The following is a 23,946-nucleotide window of genomic DNA, read 5'->3' on the forward strand; positions in this document are numbered from 1 at the left end:
CAACAGGATTCTTTGATTATGGCGATATCATACTTGTAAGGTTTTATTATTTAGGTAGTAAAAAAAATCATAAATTGCTAAGCATACAGTACAGACCAAAAGTTTGGACACACCGTCTCATTTAAAGATTTTTCTGTATTTTCATGACTATGAAAATTGTACATTCACACTGAAGGCATCAAAACTATGAATTACCACATGTGGAATTATATACTTAACAAAAAAGTGTGAAACAACTGAAAATATGTCTTATATTCTAGGTTCCTCAAAGTAGCCACCTTTTGCTTTGATGACTGCTGTGCACACTCTTGGCATTCTCTTGATGAGCTTCAAGAGGTAGTCACCGGAAATGGTTTTCACTTCACAGGCGTGCCCTGTCAGGTTTAATAAGTGGGATTTCTTGCCTTATAAATGGGGTTGGGACCATCAGTTGTGTTGTGCAGAAGTCTGGTGGATACACAGCTGATAGTCCTACTGAATAGACTGTTAGCTGCTTTTTTCTTGCCATAATACAAATTCTAAGTAAAGAAAAACGAGTGGCCATCATTACCTTAAGAAATGAAGGTCAGTCAGTCCGAAAAATTGGGAAAACTTTGAAAGTGTCCCCAAGTGCAGTTGCAAAAACCATCAAGCGCTACAAAGAAACTGGCTCATATGAGGACCGCCCCAGGAAAGGAAGACCAAGAGTCACCTCTGCTTCTGAGGATAAGTTTATCCGAGTCACCAGCCTCAGAAATCGCAGGTTAACAGCAGCTCAGATTAGAGACCAGGTCAATGCCACACAGAGTTCTAGCAGCAGACACATCTCTACAACAACTGTTAAGAGGAGACTTTGTGCAGCAGGCCTTCATAGTAAAATAGCTGCTAGGAAACCACTGCTAAGGACAGGCAACAAGCAGAAGAGACTTGTTTGGGCTAAAGAACACAAGGAATGGACATTAGACCAGTGGAAATCTGTGCTTTGGTCTAATGAGTCCAAATTTGAGATCTTTGGTTCCAACCACAGTGTCTTTGTGCGACGCAGAAAAGGTGAACGGATGGACTCTACATGCCTGGTTCCCACCGTGAAGCATGGAGGAGGAGGTGTGATGGTGTGGGGGTGCTTTGCTGGTGACACTGTTGGGGATTTATTCAAAATTGAAGGTATACTGAACCAGCATGGCTACCACAGCATCTTGCAGCGGCATGCTATTCCATCCGGTTTGCGTTTAGTTGGACCATCATTTATTTTTCAACAGGACAATGACCCCAAACACACCTCCAGGCTGTGTAAGGACTATTTGACCAAGAAGGAGAGTGATGGGGGGCTACACCAGATGACCTGGCCTCCACAGTCACCAGACCTGAACCCAATCGAGATGGTTTGGGGTGAGCTGGACCGCCGAGTGAAGGCAAAAGGGCCAACAAGTGCTAAGCATCTCTGGGAACTCCTTCAAGATTGTTGGAAGACCATTTCCGGTGACTACCTCTTGAAGCTCATCAAGAGAATGCCAAGAGTGTGCAAAGCAGTCATCAAAGCAAAAGGTGGCTACTTTGAAGAACCTAGAATATAAGACATATTTTCAGTTGTTTCACACTTTTTTGTTAAGTATATAATTCCACATGTGTTAATTCATAGTTTTGATGCCTTCAGTGTGAATGTACAATTTTCATACTCATGAAAATACAGAAAAATCTTTAAATGAGAAGGTGTGTCCAAACTTTTGGTCTGTACTGTACATGTGTATTTATATAAAATTTGCTGCTTTTTCTGAGATCCATCACATTCTTCTTTTGCCATCGATGGAGCAGTGTGAGGGTTTGTCTTTGCAGGACCAGTTGTTTTTTAATGGTGACATTATAGGGTACAAACCAAGATCACTTTTTATTATTTTTTCTTTTTAGGGGGCGGGGGGGGGGACGGCAACTTTGTAGTTTTACTTTTTTTTTTTCCTTTACAGAATTTATTAAAAAAATGTATATTTTGATAGATAGAACTTTTGCGTTTGAAGCCAAACCAAATTTTTCTTTATTTTTTTATCACTTCATTTTTAATGGGAGAAAAGAAAGATTTTAAACTTTGTATTTATTTTAAAATAATTTTATTTTTTAAAGCCTAAAAGAACTCGAACCTGCGATCAATAATTTGAGGGATAAAACAGCAGCAATGAGAGCTGGCTCCAGTCGCTGCTGTTAGATGCAGGTGCCGGCTGTATAACACAGCTTTGACTACTGGTGGCTTTTTATTGTCCCTTTTAAGTATAAGATGATATGTTTTTTAGGATCTCCGATGACAATGCAATGAACCTTCCTGACACAATAAGTGAATAGAGTCGGGAGGGGGAAGCGTTCCATCTAATGAATATTCTTCTGCCGGATCGTCTTCGGAGTTACAGCTTCTTCCATGCCGATTGGCAAATACGTGTTAATGCTGATAATAATCGCAGTGATATAATGAACAGCTGGAAATCCGCTTTTCCTGCAGTCAGACAAATGTAGCATCTGCAGACAGTCAGGACCCGCATTACCTTGCAGCGGCAACGTGGCCGCTGGGACGTGATACGTTTAGCAACAAATAGGCTTATATCCGCGCTGCTAATTCTAGCTGTCATTTACTGAGATCCTGGATACTTGGGTCCTTCCTATCTTCTATGAACACAGATTTCACAGATTTTGGCTTTGGGGCTGCTGTTGATGCCCGCAGACTTTGTGTCTACAAAACCAAAGCCAAAAAAAAAATCTTCCATATGCGCGAGCAAATGTTCGGCATTTCATTAAAAGGCTCCTTCCAGCAGATTACGCAGCACAAGGAGCCCATGGTGATGCAAACACATTAAAGACAACATAATTAGTGTGTATTACTAAACTCGGTAATGAAACATTTGCTATAGGGGACTGGGAACCCCAGTAAGACTGGAGATAATAGACGGAGGTATTTATGTGTGACGGCAATTAGACCCATTCTTGGAAATGGTTCAAGAAAAGTTAGCTTCAGAATTCCTGAAATATATTTTCTGGAATATAAAAATAGGTTTAGGCAAAGACAGCATTTGTATGGAGGTAAGGAAGAGGCCACCAATGTGATGGTGGGCCACCAAGTCTTTCGTTCTATGGCCACATCACTTATGGATGATCATCACTATTTCACATCGGCAATTATCAATTTTAGATACAGGTTAAAGATAATCTCGACTCATTGTCTATATCAAAATCCACACATAGATGATCCCCCCCGCTACCAATCCCATGTCCACCAAACTTCTACACTAGGAGGTACGCTCAACTTCATGTCAGCCAAAATCCAACACTAAAGGATCCCCAAAGGCAAAAGTAGAAGAAACTGACTATACAATATCTTATATTAGAAGATCCTCCGATTCCAAAACCACTAAATCCCTGTGCTTTATATTCACCAAAATCCAAGATTAGAAGATTTCCATGTTAACTAAAATAAAAATAAAACTTGAAGATCTTATCAACACAAATGTACATGAAAATCCAAGATTAGAATATTCCCACCAACTCTATATACAGCAAAATTCAAAACTATAGGATGCCTCCAGCTCCATGCACCCCACAATCCAAGATTAGATGATCCTGCCAACTCCATGTCCACCAAAATTCAACACCATATTTCCTCATCTTCACGTCCACCAAAATCCAAGCCTAGATGATCCCACCAACTCGATATTCAAAATCCATAATGATATTTCCCCATCTCCATGTCCACCAAAATCCAAGATTAGATGATCCCGCCAACTCCATGTCCACCAAAATCCAACACCATATTTCCTCATCTTCACGTCCACCAAAATCCAAGCCTACATGATCCCACCAACTCGATATTCAAAATCCATAATTATATTTCCCCATCTCCATGTCCATCAAAATCCAAGATTAGATGATCCCGCCAACTGCATGTCCACCAAAATCCAGCACTATATTTTCCCATCTCCATGTCCACCAGCATTCAAGACTAGATGATCCCGTCAACTCTATGTCCACCACAATCCAACACTCGATCATCCCACCATATTCATGTCCACCAAAATCTAAAACTAGATGATCCCGCCAACTCCATGTCCACCAAAATCCAGGACTAAATGATCCAACCAACTCCATGTCCTCAAAATTCCAAAATTAGGAGTTTTCCACATCTGCAGGTATACCAAAATACAAGAATAGATGATTCCACCAACTCCATCTCCACCAAAATCAAAGACTAGATGATCCCTTCTATTTCATGTATACCAAAATCCAAGATTTGAAGATTCATAACAATTAAAATTCAAAACTAAAAGATCCACCAAAATCTAAGAGTAGAAAATCCCACCAACACTATGTCCACCAAAATCATAGCCTAGTTGACATTTTCACTGTAGGAGAGAGGCAAAGGCTTGGACAAACAAAGATCCAACTTGTCGGAACAAATTGTGATATTACCAAATTGACGGCAGATCATTTCAAATTTCTGAGATCCATTAACAAATGTTTGGGTTGATCACCAGTCGTACAGTATGGAGCTCATATAGATGACACCGCTAGAAGAATATTCTTACCCTGGATTCACATGAGGATCACCATAGGTTCAGAGAACAGTCCTGTAAATGGAGGTGACTTTGCCTAACTTTTTGGCCCTATGGTCAAGAATGGACCCGATATCCCAGTAACTTCATTGTGATGTCATACTCGTTATTTGGGTATTATTTCAATATGCATCATTTTCCATTCTTGCTCATGGTTTAGGACCTTCAATCAATTTCTTCCAGTAGAAGAAGGAGAGATGAGATGAATTATTCATCAGAAACTCTTTTATGTCGCTGGTAATTGTGGAAACGGACCCTGAATCCTGAGCCGACACTGACACCCGGTGCTGGGAAGCTTCACTGCAGCCACTTGGATCTTGATATAACGTAACATTTCTCCGATGTGATACATTGTAAATCCACAGTGAGGTCACCACGTTGTGTGCGTCCAGAGGAGGACGAGCGGAAACGATTTTGTGGTCCCTCCTGCTATATCAACCCTATCACCATTTAGGACCCCTTATTCAGAACCCTGGTGGAAAACTATCTATGTCACCTTCTGATTTGTCACCTTCTGATTTGTCGCCTTCTGATTTGTCACCTCCTGATTTGTCACCTTCTGATTTGTCACCTCCTGATTTGTCACCTTCTGATTTGTCACCTCCTGATTGGTCACCTTCTGATTGGTCACCTTCTGATTGGTCACCTTCTGATTTGTCACCTTCTGATTTGTCACCTTCTGATTGGTCACCTTCTGATTGGTCACCTTCTGATTTGTCGCCTTCTGATTTGTCACCTTCTGATTTGTCGCTTTCTGATTTGTCGCCTTCTGATTTGTCGCCTTCTGATTTGTCGCCTTCTGATTTGTCACCTTCTGATTTGTCACCTTCTGATTGGTCACCTTCTGATTTGTCACCTCCTGATTGGTCACCTTCTGATTGGTCACCTTCTGATTTGTCACCTTCTGATTTGTTACCTTCTGATTGGTCACCTTCTGATTTGTCACCTTCTGATTTGTCACCTCCTGATTTGTCACCTTCTGATTGGTCACCTTCTGATTGGTCACTATCTGATTTGTCGCCTTCTGATTTGTCACCTTCTGATTTGTTACCTTCTGATTTGTCGCCTTCTGCTTTGTCACCTTCTGATTGGTCACCTTCTGATTTGTCGCCTTCTGATTTGTCACCTTCTGATTTGTTACCTTCTGATTTGTCGCCTTCTGATTTGTCACCTTCTGATTTGTCGCCTTCTGATTTGTCGCCTTCTGATTTGTCGCCTTCTGATTTGTCACCTTCTGATTTGTCGCCTTCTGATTTGTCGCCTTCTGATTTGTCACCTTCTGATTGGTCGCCTTCTGATTTGTCACCTTCTGATTTGTCGCCTTCTGATTTGTCACCTTCTGATTGGTCGCCTTCTGATTTGTCGCCTTCTGTTTTGTCACCTTCTGATATGTCACCTTCTGATATATCTAACTGCTCATGCATGGGGGCTACCAACGCAGGGGGCTAGTAGGAAAGGGTCTCCATGCTACCTAAAAAATAACTCCTAATTAATGGATTTTGTGTCCTTTGAACTATAGACCCATGTCCTTACATGTTTTTGCTCAGTGGTCCTTGGCTTTTTTTCAGCCCCCCACAAACCCATCCATATTCTATGCCCACGTGAGTGATGTTTTTGATATCCATTTGATGTCCCAATGAATGTTTTCCGGTATTAGAATCAAAAACATTTCAAAAAAAGTTTGTGTCCCCATGATAACACTTCCTGTGCCCCAGCACCTAGAGCTGTGATTTTCACCATTCATAACTTCACGTCGTTTAGTCCTCTCATTTCATTATTAGAATTTAATTTTTTTTAGTTCTCCTGTAAGAAAAGTTTTTGTACAGGTTCCTATGACAACACTTCCTGACCCCATGCACTAGAAGCTATAACTTGCACAAAAACATTGATTTTGTTAAGTTTTTACGATTTTTGCAGATAGAGGCCTCCAGTGTGGAAAGACTATGCTATCCCAGTGTCCCCATGACAACTATTCTTGTCCTTGGAATAGTCAATGCAAAAGGATAGCTTTCTTATTCCTGTATCAGAATTTAAAGCTATGGTTGTCTTGTGGAAAAAGGTCTGCAACAATGTCCCTATGTCAACACTTCCTGTCCCCCTTGCACTGACTGTAATAATGCCACTATGACTTTAGAATAGCTCCAAGGATTCTAATAAGCACAATTCCTAAAATCCCTCCATTAGGGACTATGATAGACGAACAAAGTTTACTAGGGGTTACTAATAAGCCATAAAAGGCCCAAAAATGCAAAATCTAGTAGTGTACAGAAGCATAGCAGAGTTAGTTCCATTCAGAAGTTTGGGAAAGTTGGGTGCTGATAGGTATGTGGCACCTTGGCACCCAATGGACAGCTATAGGTGTGCGGGGGTAGCCGTCACAGTAGTGCAAAGTGGTCAGATTTTCTAAAGACCCCTCTGCTACATAAGAAAACACTAACATAATAAATGGCAAAGGAGCCCTGGTGCAGATTCTGCATTGGAGTCAAGTGACTGGTACTGAGCAGCAGTACCAGATACAGACTGGACATGAAGCGTGGCGCTGTGTGCAGACAAAAAAAAGGAAACAATTTCTGGTAATTTAAGGAATTCTGATTTTCTGGACTATTTCATTGTCACTTCCATCATATGACCACTAGATGGCAGAAAAAGTCCATAGAATGTCCGGACTAGAACGCGCTATAGAGTCTGGTGGAGGCGGATTCTCATAGTCAGGTATTCAGGTAACTTGGGGATGACGGCCCTAAAACAGGATTCACCAGTATTAAAATTGTACCTATTATAATAATGTAATAATCTGTGGGATGAAGCAATATAAGAAGGTTATGTGCCCACGAGCAGGAGGAAAACGCAAGGTGGAAGGAGATGGGCGCTGCCAAATACGACTGGTGAACTGGCACGTTCAGTATTACATGGGAGGAGCTGGACAAGGCGGTACTATTATACCCTTTGAATAAAATGTTTATACCCACATACCGCCATATATACCACCTAGTATAGCACTGTGTGAAAGTATTTGCTGCAGAAGCTCGGGTGTAGATGTGAACATTGCCTTAGCTATACTATGGCATTGCTGTCATCACTGCTACTCTGCCATATGTTCCTTTTAAAAAGCGCCAGTCAATGCCAAAATAAAACTGCTATTCTGTCCCCATATAGTAAGTAGTGCCATGGAAAGTCAGGATAAGGAAGGGGCTACTGATAGTGTCTGTTCAAAGAGCTTATCGTATAAATGGTACGTATGACCGATTCACAGGATAGATGAGGAATGTGTGATCATTGAGGGTCTGGTTGGTGAGACCACCAACAATCCCAGGAAGGGGAAACCCAAACTCATCTCTGTGACTGGAGCGGTAGTAAGCGAGTGCGACCACCACTTCTATAGACAGTGACTGGAGCGGTAGTGAGCGAGTGCGACCACCTCTGCTATAGACAGTGACTGGAGCGGTAGTAAGCGAGTGCGACCACAACTTCTATAGACAGTGACTGGAGCGGTAGTAAGCGAGTGCGACCACCACTTCTATAGACAGTGACTGGAGCGGTAGTGAGCGAGTGCGACCACCTCTGCTATAGACAGTGACTGGAGCGGTAGTGAGCGAGTGCGACCACCTCTGCTATAGACAGTGACTGGAGCGGTAGTGAGCGAGTGCGACCACCTCTGCTATAGACAGTGACTGGAGCGGTAGTGAGCGAGTGCGACCACCTCTACTATAGACAGTTACTGGAGCGGTAGTGAGCGAGTGCGACCACCACTCCTATAGACAGTGACTGGAGCGGTAGTGAGCGAGTGCGACCACCACTACTATAGACAGTGACTGGAGTGGTAATGAGAGAGTGCTACCACCTCTACTATAGACAGTGACTGGAGCGATAGTGAGCGTGTGCGACCACCTCTACTATAGACAGTGACTGGAGCGGTAGTAAGCGAGTGCGAGCACCACTACTATACACAGTGACTGGAGTGGTAGTGAGCGAGTGCGACCACGTCTACTATAGACAGTGACTGGAGCGGTAGTGAGCGTGTGCGACCACCTCTACTATAGACAGTGACTGGAGAGGTAGTGAGCGAGTGCGACCACAACTACTATAGACAGTGACTGGAGCGGTAGTCAGCGTGTGCGACCACGTTTACTATAGACAGTGACTGGAGCGGTAGTGACCGTGTGCGACCACCTCTACTATAGACAGTGACTGGAGCGGTAGTAAGCGAGTGTGACCACCTCTACTATAGACAGTGACTGGAGCGGTAGTGAGCGAGTGCGACCACCACTCCTATAGACAGTGACTGGAGCGGTAGTGAGCGTGTGCGACCACCTCTACTACAGACAGTGACTGGAGCGGTAGTGAGCATGTGCGACCACCTCTACTATAGACAGTAACTGGAGCGGTAGTAAGCGAGTGTGACCACCTCTACTATAGACAGTGACTGGAGCGGTAGTAAGCGAGTGCGAGCACCACTACTATACACAGTGACTGGAGCGGTAGTGAGCGTGTGTGACAGCCACTCCTATAGACAGTGACTGGAGCGGTAGTGAGCGTGTGTGCGACCACCTCTACTATAGACAGTGACTGGAGAGGTGGTGAGCGTGTGAGACCACCACTCCTATAGACAGTGACTGGAGCGGTAGTGAGCGTGTGCGACCGCCACTACTATAGAGAGTGACTGGAGCGGTAGTGAGCGAGTGCGACCACCACTACTACAGACAGTGACTGGAGCAGGAGTGAATGAGTGCGACCACCTCTACTATAGACAGTGAATGGATCGGTAGTGAGTGAGTGCGACCACCTCTACTACAGACAGTGACTGGAGCGGTAGTGAGCGAGTGCGACCACCTCTACTACAGACAGTGACTGGAGCAGGAGAGGATGAGTGCGACCACCTCTACTATAGACAGTGAATGGAGCGGTAGTGAGCGAGTGCAACCACCTCTTCTATAGACAGTGACTGGAGCGGTAGTGAGCGAGTGCGACCACCTCTACTATAGACAGTGACTGGAGCGGTAGTGAGCGAGTGCGACCACCTCTACTATAGACAGTGACTGTAGCGGTAGTGAGCATGTGCGACCACCTCTACTATAGACAGTGACTGGAGAGGTAGTGAGCGTGTGCGACCACCTCTACTATAGACAGTGACTGGAGCGGTAGTGAGCGAGTGCGACCACCACTCCTATAGACAGTGACTGGAGAGGTAGTGAGCGTGTGCGACCACCTCTACTATAGACAGTGACTGGAGCGGTAGTGAGCGTGTGCGACCACCTCTACTATAGACAGTGACTGGAGCGATAGTGAGCGTGTGCGACCACCTCTACTATAGACAGTGACTGGAGCGGTAGTAAGCGAGTGCGAGCACCACTACTATACACAGTGACTGGAGTGGTAGTGAGCGAGTGCGACCACGTCTACTATAGACAGTGACTGGAGCGGTAGTGAGCGTGTGCGACCACCTCTACTATAGACAGTGACTGGAGAGGTAGTGAGCGTGTGCGACCACCTCTACTATAGACAGTGACTGGAGCGGTAGTAAGCGAGTGTGACCACCTCTACTATAGACAGTGACTGGAGCGGTAGTGAGCGAGTTCGACCACCACTCCTATAGACAGTGACTGGAGCGGTTGTGAGCGTGTGCGACCACCTCTACTACAGACAGTGACTGGAGCGGTAGTGAGCATGTGCGACCACCTCTACTATAGACAGTAACTGGAGCGGTAGTAAGCGAGTGTGACCACCTCTACTATAGACAGTGACTGGAGCGGTAGTAAGCGAGTGCGAGCACCACTACTATACACAGTGACTGGAGCGGTAGTGAGCGTGTGTGACAGCCACTCCTATAGACAGTGACTGGAGCGGTAGTGAGCGAGTGCGACCACCACTACTACAGACAGTGACTGGAGCAGGAGTGAATGAGTGCGACCACCTCTACTATAGACAGTGAATGGATCGGTAGTGAGTGAGTGCGACCACCTCTACTACAGACAGTGACTGGAGCGGTAGTGAGCGAGTGCGACCACCTCTACTACAGACAGTGACTGGAGCAGGAGAGGATGAGTGCGACCACCTCTACTATAGACAGTGAATGGAGCGGTAGTGAGCGAGTGCAACCACCTCTACTATAGACAGTGACTGGAGCGGTAGTGAGCGAGTGCGACCACCTCTACTATAGACAGTGACTGGAGCGGTAGTGAGCGAGTGCGACCACCTCTACTATAGACAGTGACTGTAGCGGTAGTGAGCATGTGCGACCACCTCTACTATAGACAGTGACTGGAGCGGTAGTGAGCGAGTGCGACCACCACTACTATAGACAGTGACTGGAGTGGTAATGAGCGAGTGCTACCACCTCTACTATGGACAGTGACTGGAGCGTTAGTGAGCGTGTGCGACCACGTCTACTATAGACAGTGACTGGAGAGGTAGTGAGCGTGTGCGACCACCTCTACGATAGACAGTGACTGGAGCGGTAGTGAGAGAGTGCGACCACCACTCCTATAGACAGTGAATGAAGCGGTAGTGAGCGTGTGCGACCACCTCTACTATAGACAGTGACTGGAGCGGTAGTGAGCGTGTGCGACCACCTCAACTATAGACAGTGACTGGAGCGGTAGTGAGCGTGTGCGACCACCTCTACTATAGACAATGACTGGAGCGGTAGTAAGCGAGTGCGAGCACCACTACTTTACACAGTGACTGGAGCGGTAGTGAGCGAGTGCGACCACGTCTACTATAGACAGTAACTGGAGCGGTAGTGAGCGTGTGCGACCACCTCTACTATAGACAGTGACTGGAGCGGTAGTGAGCGAGTGCGACCACCACTACTATAGACAGTGACTGGAGCGGTAGTGAGCGTGTGCGACCATGTCTACTATAGACAGTGACTGGAGCGGTAGTGACCGTGTGCGACCACCTCTAATATAGACAGTGACTGGAGCGGTAGTAAGCGAGTGTGACCACCTCTACTATAGACAGTGACTGGAGCGGTAGTGAGCGAGTGTGACCACAACTCCTATAGACAGTGACTGGAGCGGTAGTGAACGTGTGCGACCACCTCTACTATAGACAGTGACTGGAGCGGTAGTGAGCGTGTGCGACCACCTCTACTATAGACAGTGACTGGAGCGGTAGTAAGCGAGTGCGAGCACCACTACTATACACAGTGACTGGAGCGGTAGTGAGCGTGTGTGACAGCCACTCCTATAGACAGTGACTGGAGCGGTAGTGAGCATGTGCGACCTCCTCTACTATAGACAGTGTCTGGAGAGCTGGTGAGCATGTGCGACCACCACTCCTATAGACAGTGACTGGAGCGGTAGTGAGCGTGTGCGACCACCACTACTATAGAGAGTGACTGGAGCGGTAGTGAGCGGGTGCGACCACCACTACTATAGAGAGTGACTGGAGCGGTAGTAAGCGAGTGTGACCACCTCTACTATAGACAGTGACTGGAGCGGTAGTGAGCGAGTGCGACCACCACTCCTATAGACAGTGACTGGAGCGGTAGTAAGCGAGTGTGACCACCTCTACTATAGACAGTGACTGGAGCGGTAGTGAGCGAGTGTGACCACAACTCCTATAGACAGTGACTGGAGCGGTAGTGAACGTGTGCGACCACCTCTACTATAGACAGTGACTGGAGCGGTAGTGAGCGTGTGCGACCACCTCTACTATAGACAGTGACTGGAGCGGTAGTAAGCGAGTGCGAGCACCACTACTATACACAGTGACTGGAGCGGTAGTGAGCGTGTGTGACAGCCACTCCTATAGACAGTGACTGGAGCGGTAGTGAGCGTGTGCGACCTCCTCTACTATAGACAGTGTCTGGAGAGCTGGTGAGCATGTGCGACCACCACTCCTATAGACAGTGACTGGAGCGGTAGTGAGCGTGTGCGACCACCACTACTATAGAGAGTGACTGGAGCGGTAGTGAGCGGGTGCGACCACCACTACTATAGAGAGTGACTGGAGCGGTAGTAAGCGAGTGTGACCAAATCTACTATAGACAGTGACTGGAGCGGTAGTGAGCGAGTGCGACCACCACTCCTATAGACAGTGACTGGAGCGGTAGTAAGCGAGTGTGACCACCTCTACTATAGACAGTGACTGGAGCGGTAGTGAGCGAGTGCGACCACCACTCCTATAGACAGTGACTGGAGCGGTAGTGAGCGTGTGCGACCACCTCTACTACAGACAGTGACTGGAGCGGTAGTGAGCATGTGCGACCACCTCTACTATAGACTGTAACTGGAGCGGTAGTAAGCGAGTGTGACCACCTCTACTATAGACAGTGACTGGAGCGGTAGTAAGCGAGTGCGAGCACCACTACTATACACAGTGACTGGAGCGGTAGTGAGCGTGTGTGACAGCCACTCCTATAGACAGTGACTGGAGCGGTAGTGAGCGTGTGTGCGACCACCTCTACTATAGACAGTGACTGGAGAGGTGGTGAGCGTGTGAGACCACCACTCCTATAGACAGTGACTGGAGCGGTAGTGAGCGTGTGCGACCGCCACTACTATAGAGAGTGACTGGAGCGGTAGTGAGCGAGTGTGACCACCACTACTACAGACAGTGACTGGAGCAGGAGTGAATGAGTGCGACCACCTCTACTATAGACAGTGAATGGATCGGTAGTGAGTGAGTGCGACCACCTCTACTACAGACAGTGACTGGAGCGGTAGTGAGCGAGTGCGACCACCTCTACTACAGACAGTGACTGGAGCAGGAGAGGATGAGTGCGACCACCTCTACTATAGACAGTGAATGGAGCGGTAGTGAGCGAGTGCAACCACCTCTACTATAGACAGTGACTGGAGCGGTAGTAAGCGAGTGCGACCACCTCTACTATAGACAGTGACTGGAGTGGTAGTGAGCGAGTGCGACCACCTCTACTATAGACAGTGACTGGAGCGGTAGTGAGCATGTGCGACCACCTCTACTATAGACAGTGACTGGAGCGCTAGTGAGCGAGTGCGACCACCACTACTATAGACAGTGACTGGAGTGGTAATGAGCGAGTGCTACCACCTCTACTATGGACAGTGACTGGAGCGTTAGTGAGCGTGTGCGACCACGTCTACTATAGACAGTGACTGGAGAGGTAGTGAGCGTGTGCGACCACCTCTACTATAGACAGTGACTGGAGCGGTAGTGAGCGAGTGCGACCACCACTCCTATAGATAGTGAATGAAGCGGTAGTGAGCGTGTGCGACCACCTCTACTATAGACAGTGACTGGAGCGGTAGTGAGCGTGTGCGACCACCTCTACTATAGACAGTGACTGGAGCGGTAGTAAGCGAGTGCGAGCACCACTACTATACACAGTGACTGGAGCGGTAGTGAGCGAGTGCGACCACGTCTACTATAGACAGTGACTGGAGCGGTAGTGAGCATGTGCGACCACCTCTACTATAGACAGTGACTGGAGCGGTAGTGACCGTGTGCGACCACCTCTACTATAGACAGTGACTGGAGCGGTAGTAAGCGAGTGTGACCACCTCTACTATAGACAGTGACTGGAGCGGTAGTGAGCGAGTGCGACCACCACTCCTATTGACAGTGACTGGAGCGGTTGTGAGCGTGTGCGACCACCTCTACTACAGACAGTGACTGGAGCGGTAGTGAGCATGTGCGACCACCTCTACTATAGACAGTAACTGGAGCGGTAGTAAGCGAGTGTGACCACCTCTACTATAGACAGTGACTGGAGCGGTAGTAAGCGAGTGCGAGCACCACTACTATACACAGTGACTGGAGCGGTAGTGAGAGTGTGTGACAGCCACTCCTATATACAGTGACTGGAGCGGTAGTGAGCGTGTGTGCGACCACCTCTACTATAGACAGTGACTGGAGAGGCGGTGAGCGTGTGAGACCACCACTCCTATAGACAGTGACTGGAGCGGTAGTGAGCGTGTGCGACCGCCACTACTATAGAGAGTGACTGGAGCGGTAGTGAGCGAGTGCGACCACCACTACTACAGACAGTGACTGGAGCAGGAGTGAATGAGTGCGACCACCTCTACTATAGACAGTGAATGGATCGGTAGTGAGTGAGTGCGACCACCTCTACTACAGACAGTGACTGGAGCGGTAGTGAGCGAGTGCGACCACCTCTACTACAGACAGTGACTGGAGCGGTAGTGAGCATGTGCGACCACCTCTACTATAGACAGTAACTGGAGCGGTAGTAAGCGAGTGTGACCACCTCTACTATAGACAGTGACTGGAGCGGTAGTAAGCGAGTGCGAGCACCACTACTATACACAGTGACTGGAGCGGTAGTGAGCATGTGCGACCACCTCTACTATAGACAGTAACTGGAGCGGTAGTAAGCGAGTGTGACCACCTCTACTATAGACAGTGACTGGAGCGGTAGTAAGCGAGTGCGAGCACCACTACTATACACAGTGACTGGAGCGGTAGTGAGAGTGTGTGACAGCCACTCCTATATACAGTGACTGGAGCGGTAGTGAGCGTGTGTGCGACCACCTCTACTATAGACAGTGACTGGAGAGGCGGTGAGCGTGTGAGACCACCACTCCTATAGACAGTGACTGGAGCGGTAGTGAGCGTGTGCGACCGCCACTACTATAGAGAGTGACTGGAGCGGTAGTGAGCGAGTGCGACCACCACTACTACAGACAGTGACTGGAGCAGGAGTGAATGAGTGCGACCACCTCTACTATAGACAGTGAATGGATCGGTAGTGAGTGAGTGCGACCACCTCTACTACAGACAGTGACTGGAGCGGTAGTGAGCGAGTGCGACCACCTCTACTACAGACAGTGACTGGAGCAGGAGAGGATGAGTGCGACCACCTCTACTATAGACAGTGAATGGAGCGGTAGTGAGCGAGTGCAACCACCTCTACTATAGACAGTGACTGGAGCGGTAGTGAGCGAGTGCGACCACCTCTACTATAGACAGTGACTGGAGCGGTAGTGAGCGAGTGCGACCACCTCTACTATAGACAGTGACTGTAGCGGTAGTGAGCATGTGCGACCACCTCTACTATAGACAGTGACTGGAGCGGTAGTGAGCGAGTGCGACCACCACTACTATAGACAGTGACTGGAGTAGTAATGAGCGAGTGCTACCACCTCTACTATGGACAGTGACTGGAGCGTTAGTGAGCGTGTGCGACCACGTCTACTATAGCCAGTGACTGGAGAGGTAGTGAGCGTGTGCGACCACCTCTACTATAGACAGTGACTGGAGCGGTAGTGAGCGAGTGCGACCACCACTCCTATAGACAGTGAATGAAGCGGTAGTGAGCGTGTGCGACCACCTCTACTATAGACAGTGACTGGAGCGGTAGTGAGCGTGTGCGACCACCTCTACTATAGACAGTGACTGGAGCGGTAGTGAGCGTGTTCGACCACCTCTACTATAGACAGTGACTGGAGCGGTAGTAAGCGAGTGCGAGCACCACTACTATACACAGTGACTGGAGCGGTAGTGAGCGAGTGCGACCACGTCTACTATAGACAGTAACTGGAGCGGTAGTGAGCGTGTGCGACCACCTCTACTATAGACAGTGACTGGAGCGGTAGTGAGCGAGTGCGACCACCACTACTATAGACAGTGACTGGAGCGGTAGTGAGCGTGTGCGACCATGTCTACTATAGACAGTGACTGGAGCGGTAGTGACCGTGTGCGACCACCTCTAATATAGACAGTGACTGGAGCGGTAGTAAGCGAGTGTGACCACCTCTACTATAGACAGTGACTGGAGCGGTAGTGAGCGAGTGTGACCACAACTCCTATAGACAGTGACTGGAGCGGTAGTGAACGTGTGCGACCACCTCTACTATAGACAGTGACTGGAGCGGTAGTGAGCGTGTGCGACCACCACTACTATAGACAGTGACTGGAGCGGTAGTAAGCGAGTGCGAGCACCAATACTATACACAGTGACTGGAGCGGTAGTGAGCGTGTGTGACAGCCACTCCTATAGACAGTGACTGGAGCGGTAGTGAGCGTGTGCGACCACCTCTACTATAGACAGTGTCTGGAGAGCTGGTGAGCATGTGCGACCACCACTCCTATAGACAGTGACTGGAGCGGTAGTGAGCGTGTGCGACCACCACTACTATAGAGAGTGACTGGAGCGGTAGTGAGCGGGTGCGACCACCACTACTATAGAGAGTGACTGGAGCGGTAGTAAGCGAGTGTGACCACCTCTACTATAGACAGTGACTGGAGCGGTAGTGAGCGAGTGCGACCACCACTCCTATAGACAGTGACTGGAGCGGTAGTAAGCGAGTGTGACCACCTCTACTATAGACAGTGACTGGAGCGGTAGTGAGCGAGTGCGACCACCACTCCTATAGACAGTGACTGGAGCGGTAGTGAGCGTGTGCGACCACCTCTACTACAGACAGTGACTGGAGCGGTAGTGAGCATGTGCGACCACCTCTACTATAGACAGTAACTGGAGCGGTAGTAAGCGAGTGTGACCACCTCTACTATAGACAGTGACTGGAGCGGTAGTAAGCGAGTGCGAGCACCACTACTATACACACTGACTGGAGCGGTAGTGAGCGTGTGTGACAGCCACTCCTATAGACAGTGACTGGAGCGGTAGTGAGCGAGTGCGACCACCACTACTATAGACAGTGACTGGAGCGGTAGTGAGCGTGTGCGACCATGTCTACTATAGACAGTGACTGGAGCAGTCGTGACCGTGTGCGACCACCTCTAATATAGACAGTGACTGGAGCGGTAGTAAGCGAGTGTGACCACCTCTACTATAGACAGTGACTGGAGCGGTAGTGAGCGAGTGTGACCACCACTCCTATAGACAGTGACTGGAGCGGTAGTAAGCGAGTGCGAGCACCACTACTATACACAGTGACTGGAGCGGTAGTGAGCGTGTGTGACAGCCACTCCTATAGACAGTGACTGGAGCGGTAGTGAGCGTGTGCGACCACCTCTACTATAGACAGTGACTGGAGCGGTAGTGAGCGTGTGCGACCACCTCTACTATAGACAGTAACTGGAGCGGTAGTGAGCGTGTGCGACCACCTCTACTATAGACAGTGACTGGAGCGGTAGTAAGCGAGTGCGAGCACCACTACTATACACAGTGACTGGAGCGGTAGTGAGCGTGTGTGACAGCCACTCCTATAGACAGTGACTGGAGCGGTAGTGAGCGTGTGCGACCACCTCTACTATAGACAGTGACTGGAGAGGTGGTGAGCTTGTGCGACCACCACTCCTATAGACAGTGACTGGAGCGGTAGTGAGCGTGTGCGACCACCACTACTATAGAGAGTGACTGGAGCGGTAGTGAGCGAGTGCGACCACCTCTACTACAGACAGTGACTGGAGCAGGAGTGAATGAGTGCGACCACCTCTACTACAGACAGTGAATGGATCGGTAGTGAGTAAGTGCGACCACCTCTACTACAGACAGTGACTGGAGCGGTAGTGAGCGAGTGCGACCACCTCTACTACAGACAGTGACTGGAGCAGGAGAGAATGAGTGCGACCACCTCTACTATAGACAGTGAATGGAGCTGTAGTGAGCGAGTGCAACCACCTCTACTATAGACAGTGACTGGAGCGGTAGTGAGCGAGTGCGACCACCACTTCTATAGACAGTGACTGGAGTGGCAGTGAGCATGTGCGAACGCCACTACTATAGACAATGAATGGAGCTGTAGTGAGCATCTCCGACCACCACTACTATAGACAGTGACTGGAGTGGTAGTGAGCGAGTGCGACCACCACTTCTATAGACAATGAATGGAGCGGTAGTGAGCATGTTCGACCGCCACTACTATAGACATAGACTGGAGCAGGAGTGAATGAGTGCGACCACCTCTACTATAGACAGTGAATGGAGCGGTAGTGAGCAAATGCGACCACCTCTACTATAGACATAGACTGGAGCAGGGGTGAATGAATGCGACCACCTCTACTACAGACAGTGGCTGGAGCGGTAGTGAGCGAGTGCGATCACCTCTCCTATAGACAGTGAATGGAGCGGTAGTGAGCGTGTGCGACCACCTCTACTATAGACAGTGACTGGAGTGGTTGAGAGCATGTGCGACCACCTCTGCTATAGACAATGAATGGAGCGGTAGTGAGCGAGTGCGACCACCTCTCCTATAGACGGTGAATGGAACGGTAGTGAGCGAGTGCGACCACCTTTACTACAGACAGTGACAGGAGCAGGAGTGAATGAACGCGACTGCCTCTACTATAGACAGTGACTGGAGTGGTAGTGAGCGAGTGCGACCACCTCTACTATAGACAGTGGCTGGAGCGGTAGTGAGCGAGTGCGACCACCTCTCCTATAGACAGTGAATGGAGCGGTAGTGAGCGTGTGCGACCACCTCTATTATAGACATAGACTGAAGCAGGAGTGATTGAGTGCGACCACCTCTACTATAGACAGTCAATGGAGCTGTAGTGAGCGAATGCGACCACTACTTCTATAGACAGTGACTGGAGCGGTAGTGAGCGTGTGCGACCACCTCTACTATAGACAGTGACTGGAGAGGTAGTGAGCGAGTGCGACCACCTCTACTATAGACAGTGACTGAAGAGGTAGTGAGCGAGTGCGACCACCTCTACTATAGACAGTGACTGGAGAGGTAGTGAGCGAGTGTGACCACCTCTAATATAGACAGTGACTGGAGAGGTAGTGAGCGACTGCGACCACCTCTACTATAGACAGTGACTGGAGAGGTAGTGAGCGAGTGCGACCACCTCTACTATAGACAGTGACTGGAGCGGTAGTGAGTGAGTGCGACCACCTCTACTATAGACAGTGACTAGAGCGGTAGTGAGCGTGTGCGACCACCTCTACTATAGACAGTGATGGGAGAGGTAGTGAGCGAGTGCGACCACCTCTACTATATACAGTGACTGGAGAGGTAGTGAGCGAGTGCGACCACCTCTACTATAGACAGTGACTGGAGAGGTAGTGAGCGAGTGCAACCACCTCTACTATAGACAATGACTGGAGAGGTAGTGCGCCAGTGCGACCACCTCTACTATAGACAGTGACTGGAGAGGTAGTGAGCGAGTGCGACCACCTCTACTATAGACAGTGATTGGAGAGGTAGTGAGCGAGTGCGACCACCTCTACTATAGACAGTGACTGGAGCGGTAGTGAGCGTGTGCGACCACTTCTACTATAGACAGTGACTGGAGAGGTAGTGAGCGAGTGCGACCACCTCTACTATAGACAGTGACTGGAGAGGTAGTGAGCGAGTGCGACCACCTCTACTATAGACAGTGACTGGAGAGGTAGTGAGCGAGTGAGACCACCTCAACTATAGACAGTGACTGGAGAGGTAGTGAGCGAGTGCGACCACCTCTACTATAGACAGTGACTGGAGAGGTAGTGAGCGAGTGCGACCACCTCTACTATAGACAGTGACTGGCGAGGTAGTGAGCGAGAACCACCACCTCTAGTATAGACAGTGACTGGAGAGGTAGTGAGCGAGTGCGACCACCTCTACTATAGACAGTGACTGGAGAGGTAGTGCGCGAGTGCGACCACCTCTACTATAGACAGTGACTGGAGAGGTAGTGCGCGAGTGCGACCACCTCTACTATAGACGGTGACTGGAGAGGTAGTGAGCGAGTGTGACCACCTCTTCTATAGACGGTGACTGGAGAGGTAGTGAGCAAGTGTGACCACCTCTACTATAGACAGTGACTGGAGAGGTAGTGAGCGAGTGCGACCACCTCTACTATAGACAGTGACTGGAGAGGTAGTGCGCGAGTGCGACCACCTCTACTATAGACGGTGACTGGAGAGGTAGTGAGCGAGTGTGACCACCTCTTCTATAGACGGTGACTGGAGAGGTAGTGAGCAAGTGTGACCACCTCTTCTATAGACGGTGACTGGAGAGGTAGTGAGCGAGTGCGACCACCTCTTCTATAGACGGTGACTGGAGAGGTAGTGAGCGAGTGCGACCACCTCTACTATAGACGTTGACTGGAGAGGTAGTGAGCGAGTGCGACCTCCTCTACTATAGACAGTGACTGGAGAGGTAGTGAGCGAGTGCGACCACCTCTACTATAGACAGTGACTGGAGAGGTAGTGAGCGAGTGCGACCACCTCTTCTATAGACGGTGACTGGAGAGGTAGTGAGCGAGTGTGGCCACCTCTTCTATAGACGGTGACTGGAGAGGTAGTGAGCGAGTGTGACCACCTCTTCTATAGACGGTGACTGGAGAGGTAGTGCGAGTGTGACCACCTCTTCTATAGACGGTGACTGGAGAGGTAGTGAGCGAGTGTGACCACCTCTTCTATAGACAGTGACGGGAGCGGTAGTGAGCGTGTGCGACCACCTCTACTATAGACAGTGACTGGAGAGGTAGTGAGCAAGTGCGACCACCTCTACTATAGACAGTGACTGGAGAGGTAGTGAGCGAGTGAGACCACCTCTACTATAGACAGTGACTGGAGAGGTAGTGAGCGAGTGCGACCACCTCTACTATAGACAGTGACTGGAGAGGTAGTGAGCGAGTGCAACCACCTCTACTATAGACAGTGACTGGAGCGGTAGTGAGCGAGTGCGACCACCTCTTCTATAGACGGTGACTGGAGAGGTAGTGAGCGAGTGCGACCACCTCTTCTATAGACAGTGACTGGAGAGGTCGTGAGCGAGTGCAACCACCTCTACTATAGACAGTGACTGGAGAGGTAGTGAGCGAGTGCGACCACCTCTACTATAGACAGTGACTGGAGAGGTAGTGAGCGTGTGCGACCACCTATACTATAGACAGTGACTGGAGAGGTAGTGAGCGAGTGCGACCACCTCTACTATAGACAGTGACTGGCGAGGTAGTGAGCGAGAGCCACCACCTCTACTATAGACTGTGACTGGAGAGGTAGTGAGCGAGAGCCACCACCTCTACTATAGACAGTGACTGGAGAGGTAGTGCGCGAGTGCGACCACCTCTACTATAGACGGTGACTGGAGAGGTAGTGAGCGAGTGTGACCACCTCTTCTATAGACGGTGACAGGAGAGGTAGTGAGCGAGTGCGACCACCTCTTCTATAGACGGTGACTGGAGAGGTAGTGAGCAAGTGTGACCACCACTTCTATAGACGGTGACTGGAGCGGTAGTGAGCGAGTGCGACCACCTCTACTATAGACAGTGACTGAAGAGGTAGTGAGCGAGTGCGACCACCTCTACTATAGACAGTGACTGAAGAGGTAGTGAGCGAGTGCGACCACCTCTACTATAGACAGTGACTGAAGAGGTAGTGAGCGAGTGCGACCACCTCTACTATAGACAGTGACTGAAGAGGTAGTGAGCGAGTGCGACCACCTCTACTATAGAAAAAATAAAAGAAATGTTTGTATCACCATTTTCACAAAACTCGTAACATTATGAGTTTTCCATCTGGGTGGAGCTGGTGGAGCAGGGTTTTTTTCGGAATGAGCTGATTTTATTGATACTGGTTTGTGTTATACACAACATTTTGAAAAATTTTTATTACATTTTTTTAGCATGAAGTAGTGACTTAAAAAATGTAATTCTGCGGTCTAGATTTTTCCTCTTGTTAAGGCTTTTTATCTTTTTTTATAGACTGGTGTTTTACAGGTACGTTGATACCAAAAATGTTTACTTTTTTTATTTCTTAATATTTAATATTACTGCTGTATTGCAGTATATAGTGAAAATTTCAGTCTTCTATGAAGCTCAGCTTATGGCGGAGCTTCACAGAAGTACCAAGATAGCAGTGATGGACGCCTTCAGCATTCACCCTGCTGTCTCTGTACCTCATCGGTGCCCAAGACGGTGCTCAGCAGCAGTTGAAAGCAGTTGCCGAAGGAGCATGAACTTGGCATTGAATCAGCAGCAGTTGAAGGCAGTTGCCGAAGGAGCATGAACTTGGCATTGAATCAGCACCGCAGCAGAATGTTTGGAAGAGAAGGAGGCAAAATTAAAGGAAGTAAATATTTCCAGAGCAAATCATCATTGTGCAATGTCTGGAGAATAATTCAATAGAAAAAAAAATGTTGTTGCACTTTTAGATTTGCTTGTTTCAATCTTGTTTTGCTCTTGAGGGTCAAGTTTTTAGGACACCCTATAAAATAGGGACCTTGGACAGAAGTCTAGATGATCAAACCCTAAAATTAGCCAAAGACACCAATAATGAGCTCCAGATATACTTGAGATGATCACACTTGGTATTCTACCGCATATTTTTGGGAAAGCACCAGACTCTGCTAAAGGAGTATACAGGTGTGGTCAAAAGTTTTGAGTCTGACACACATTTTGGTTTTCACGTTTTGCCTCTTCAGTGTTTTCGCTCCTTTAGTCGCTGTTTCTAAGGTTACTGACGAACAATTATAAACATTCCGTTAGTTTTTACACTTTTATTGACAAATCCATGAAGAGTCTATGAAGCCTCAATATTCCCGGCAGCACTGCCCCTTATTCTCTAGACTTCTGCCCCTTATTCTCTAGACTTCTGCCCCTTATTCTCCAGACTTCTGCCCCTTATTCTCCAGACTTCTGCCCCTTATTCTCCAGACTTCTGCCCCTTATTCTCCACACTTCTGCCCCTTATTCTCCAGACTTCAACCCCTTATTCTCCAGACTTCTGCCCCTTATTCTCTAGACTTCTGCCCCTTATTCTCCACACTTCTGCCCCTTATTCTCTAGACTTCTGCCCCTTATTCTCCAGACTTCTGCCCCTTATTCTCTAGACTTCTGCCCCTTATTCTTCAGACTTCTGCCCCTTATTCTCCAGACTTCTGCCCCTTATTCTCCAGACTTCTGCCCCTTATTCTCCACACTTCTGCCCCTTATTCTCCAGACTTCAACCCCTTATTCTCCAGACTTCTGCCCCTTATTCTCTAGACTTCTGCCCCTTATTCTCCACACTTCTGCCCCTTATTCTCTAGACTTCTGCCCCTTATTCTCCAGACTTCTGCCCCTTATTCTCCAGACTTCAACCCCTTATTCTCCAGACTTCTGCCCCTTATTCTCCAGACTTCTGCCCCTTATTCTCCAGACTTCTGCCCCTTATTCTCCAGACTTCTGCCCCTTATTCTCCAGACTTCAACCCCTTATTCTCCAGACTTCTGCCCCTTATTCTCCAGACTTCTGCCCCTTATTCTCCAGACTTCTGCCCCTTATTCTCCAGACTTCTGCCCCTTATTCTCTAGACTTCTGCCCCTTATTCTCCACACTTCTGCCCCTTATTCTCTAGACTTCTGCCCCTTATTCTCCAGACTTCTGCCCCTTCTTCTCCAGACTTCAACCCCTTATTCTCCAGACTTCTGCCCCTTATTCTCCAGACTTCTGCCCCTTATTCTCCAGACTTCAACCCCTTATTCTCCAGACTTCTGCCCCTTCTTCTCCAGACTTCTGCCCCTTCTTCTCCAGACTTCTGCCCCTTCTTCTCCAG

The 23,946-nt window shown here is 48.6% G+C and overlaps 1 protein-coding gene across 1 annotated transcript; it reads right to left on the reverse strand.

The window, feature by feature from the left end:
• Positions 1–5,029: 5,029 nt before the first annotated feature.
• Positions 5,030–5,989, reverse strand: LOC141155346 (uncharacterized). The gene has a single exon (XM_073642226.1). The coding sequence runs from the start codon at positions 5,987–5,989 to the stop codon at positions 5,030–5,032; it is 960 nt and encodes a 319-aa protein (XP_073498327.1).
• Positions 5,990–23,946: the final 17,957 nt, after the last annotated feature.

The sequence above is a fragment of the Phyllobates terribilis genome, unplaced genomic scaffold (assembly GCF_046119375.1).
Source record: "Phyllobates terribilis strain yellow unplaced genomic scaffold, ASM4611937v1 Scaffold_7__3_contigs__length_470593459, whole genome shotgun sequence".
In the NCBI taxonomy this organism is placed as follows: domain Eukaryota; kingdom Metazoa; phylum Chordata; class Amphibia; order Anura; family Dendrobatidae; genus Phyllobates; species Phyllobates terribilis.

Bases quoted from the DNA above. Each gene is read 5' to 3' on its own strand.
- LOC141155346 (XM_073642226.1), bottom strand. From the start codon at position 5,989: ATGCATGAGCAGTTAGATATATCAGAAGGTGACATATCAGAAGGTGAC.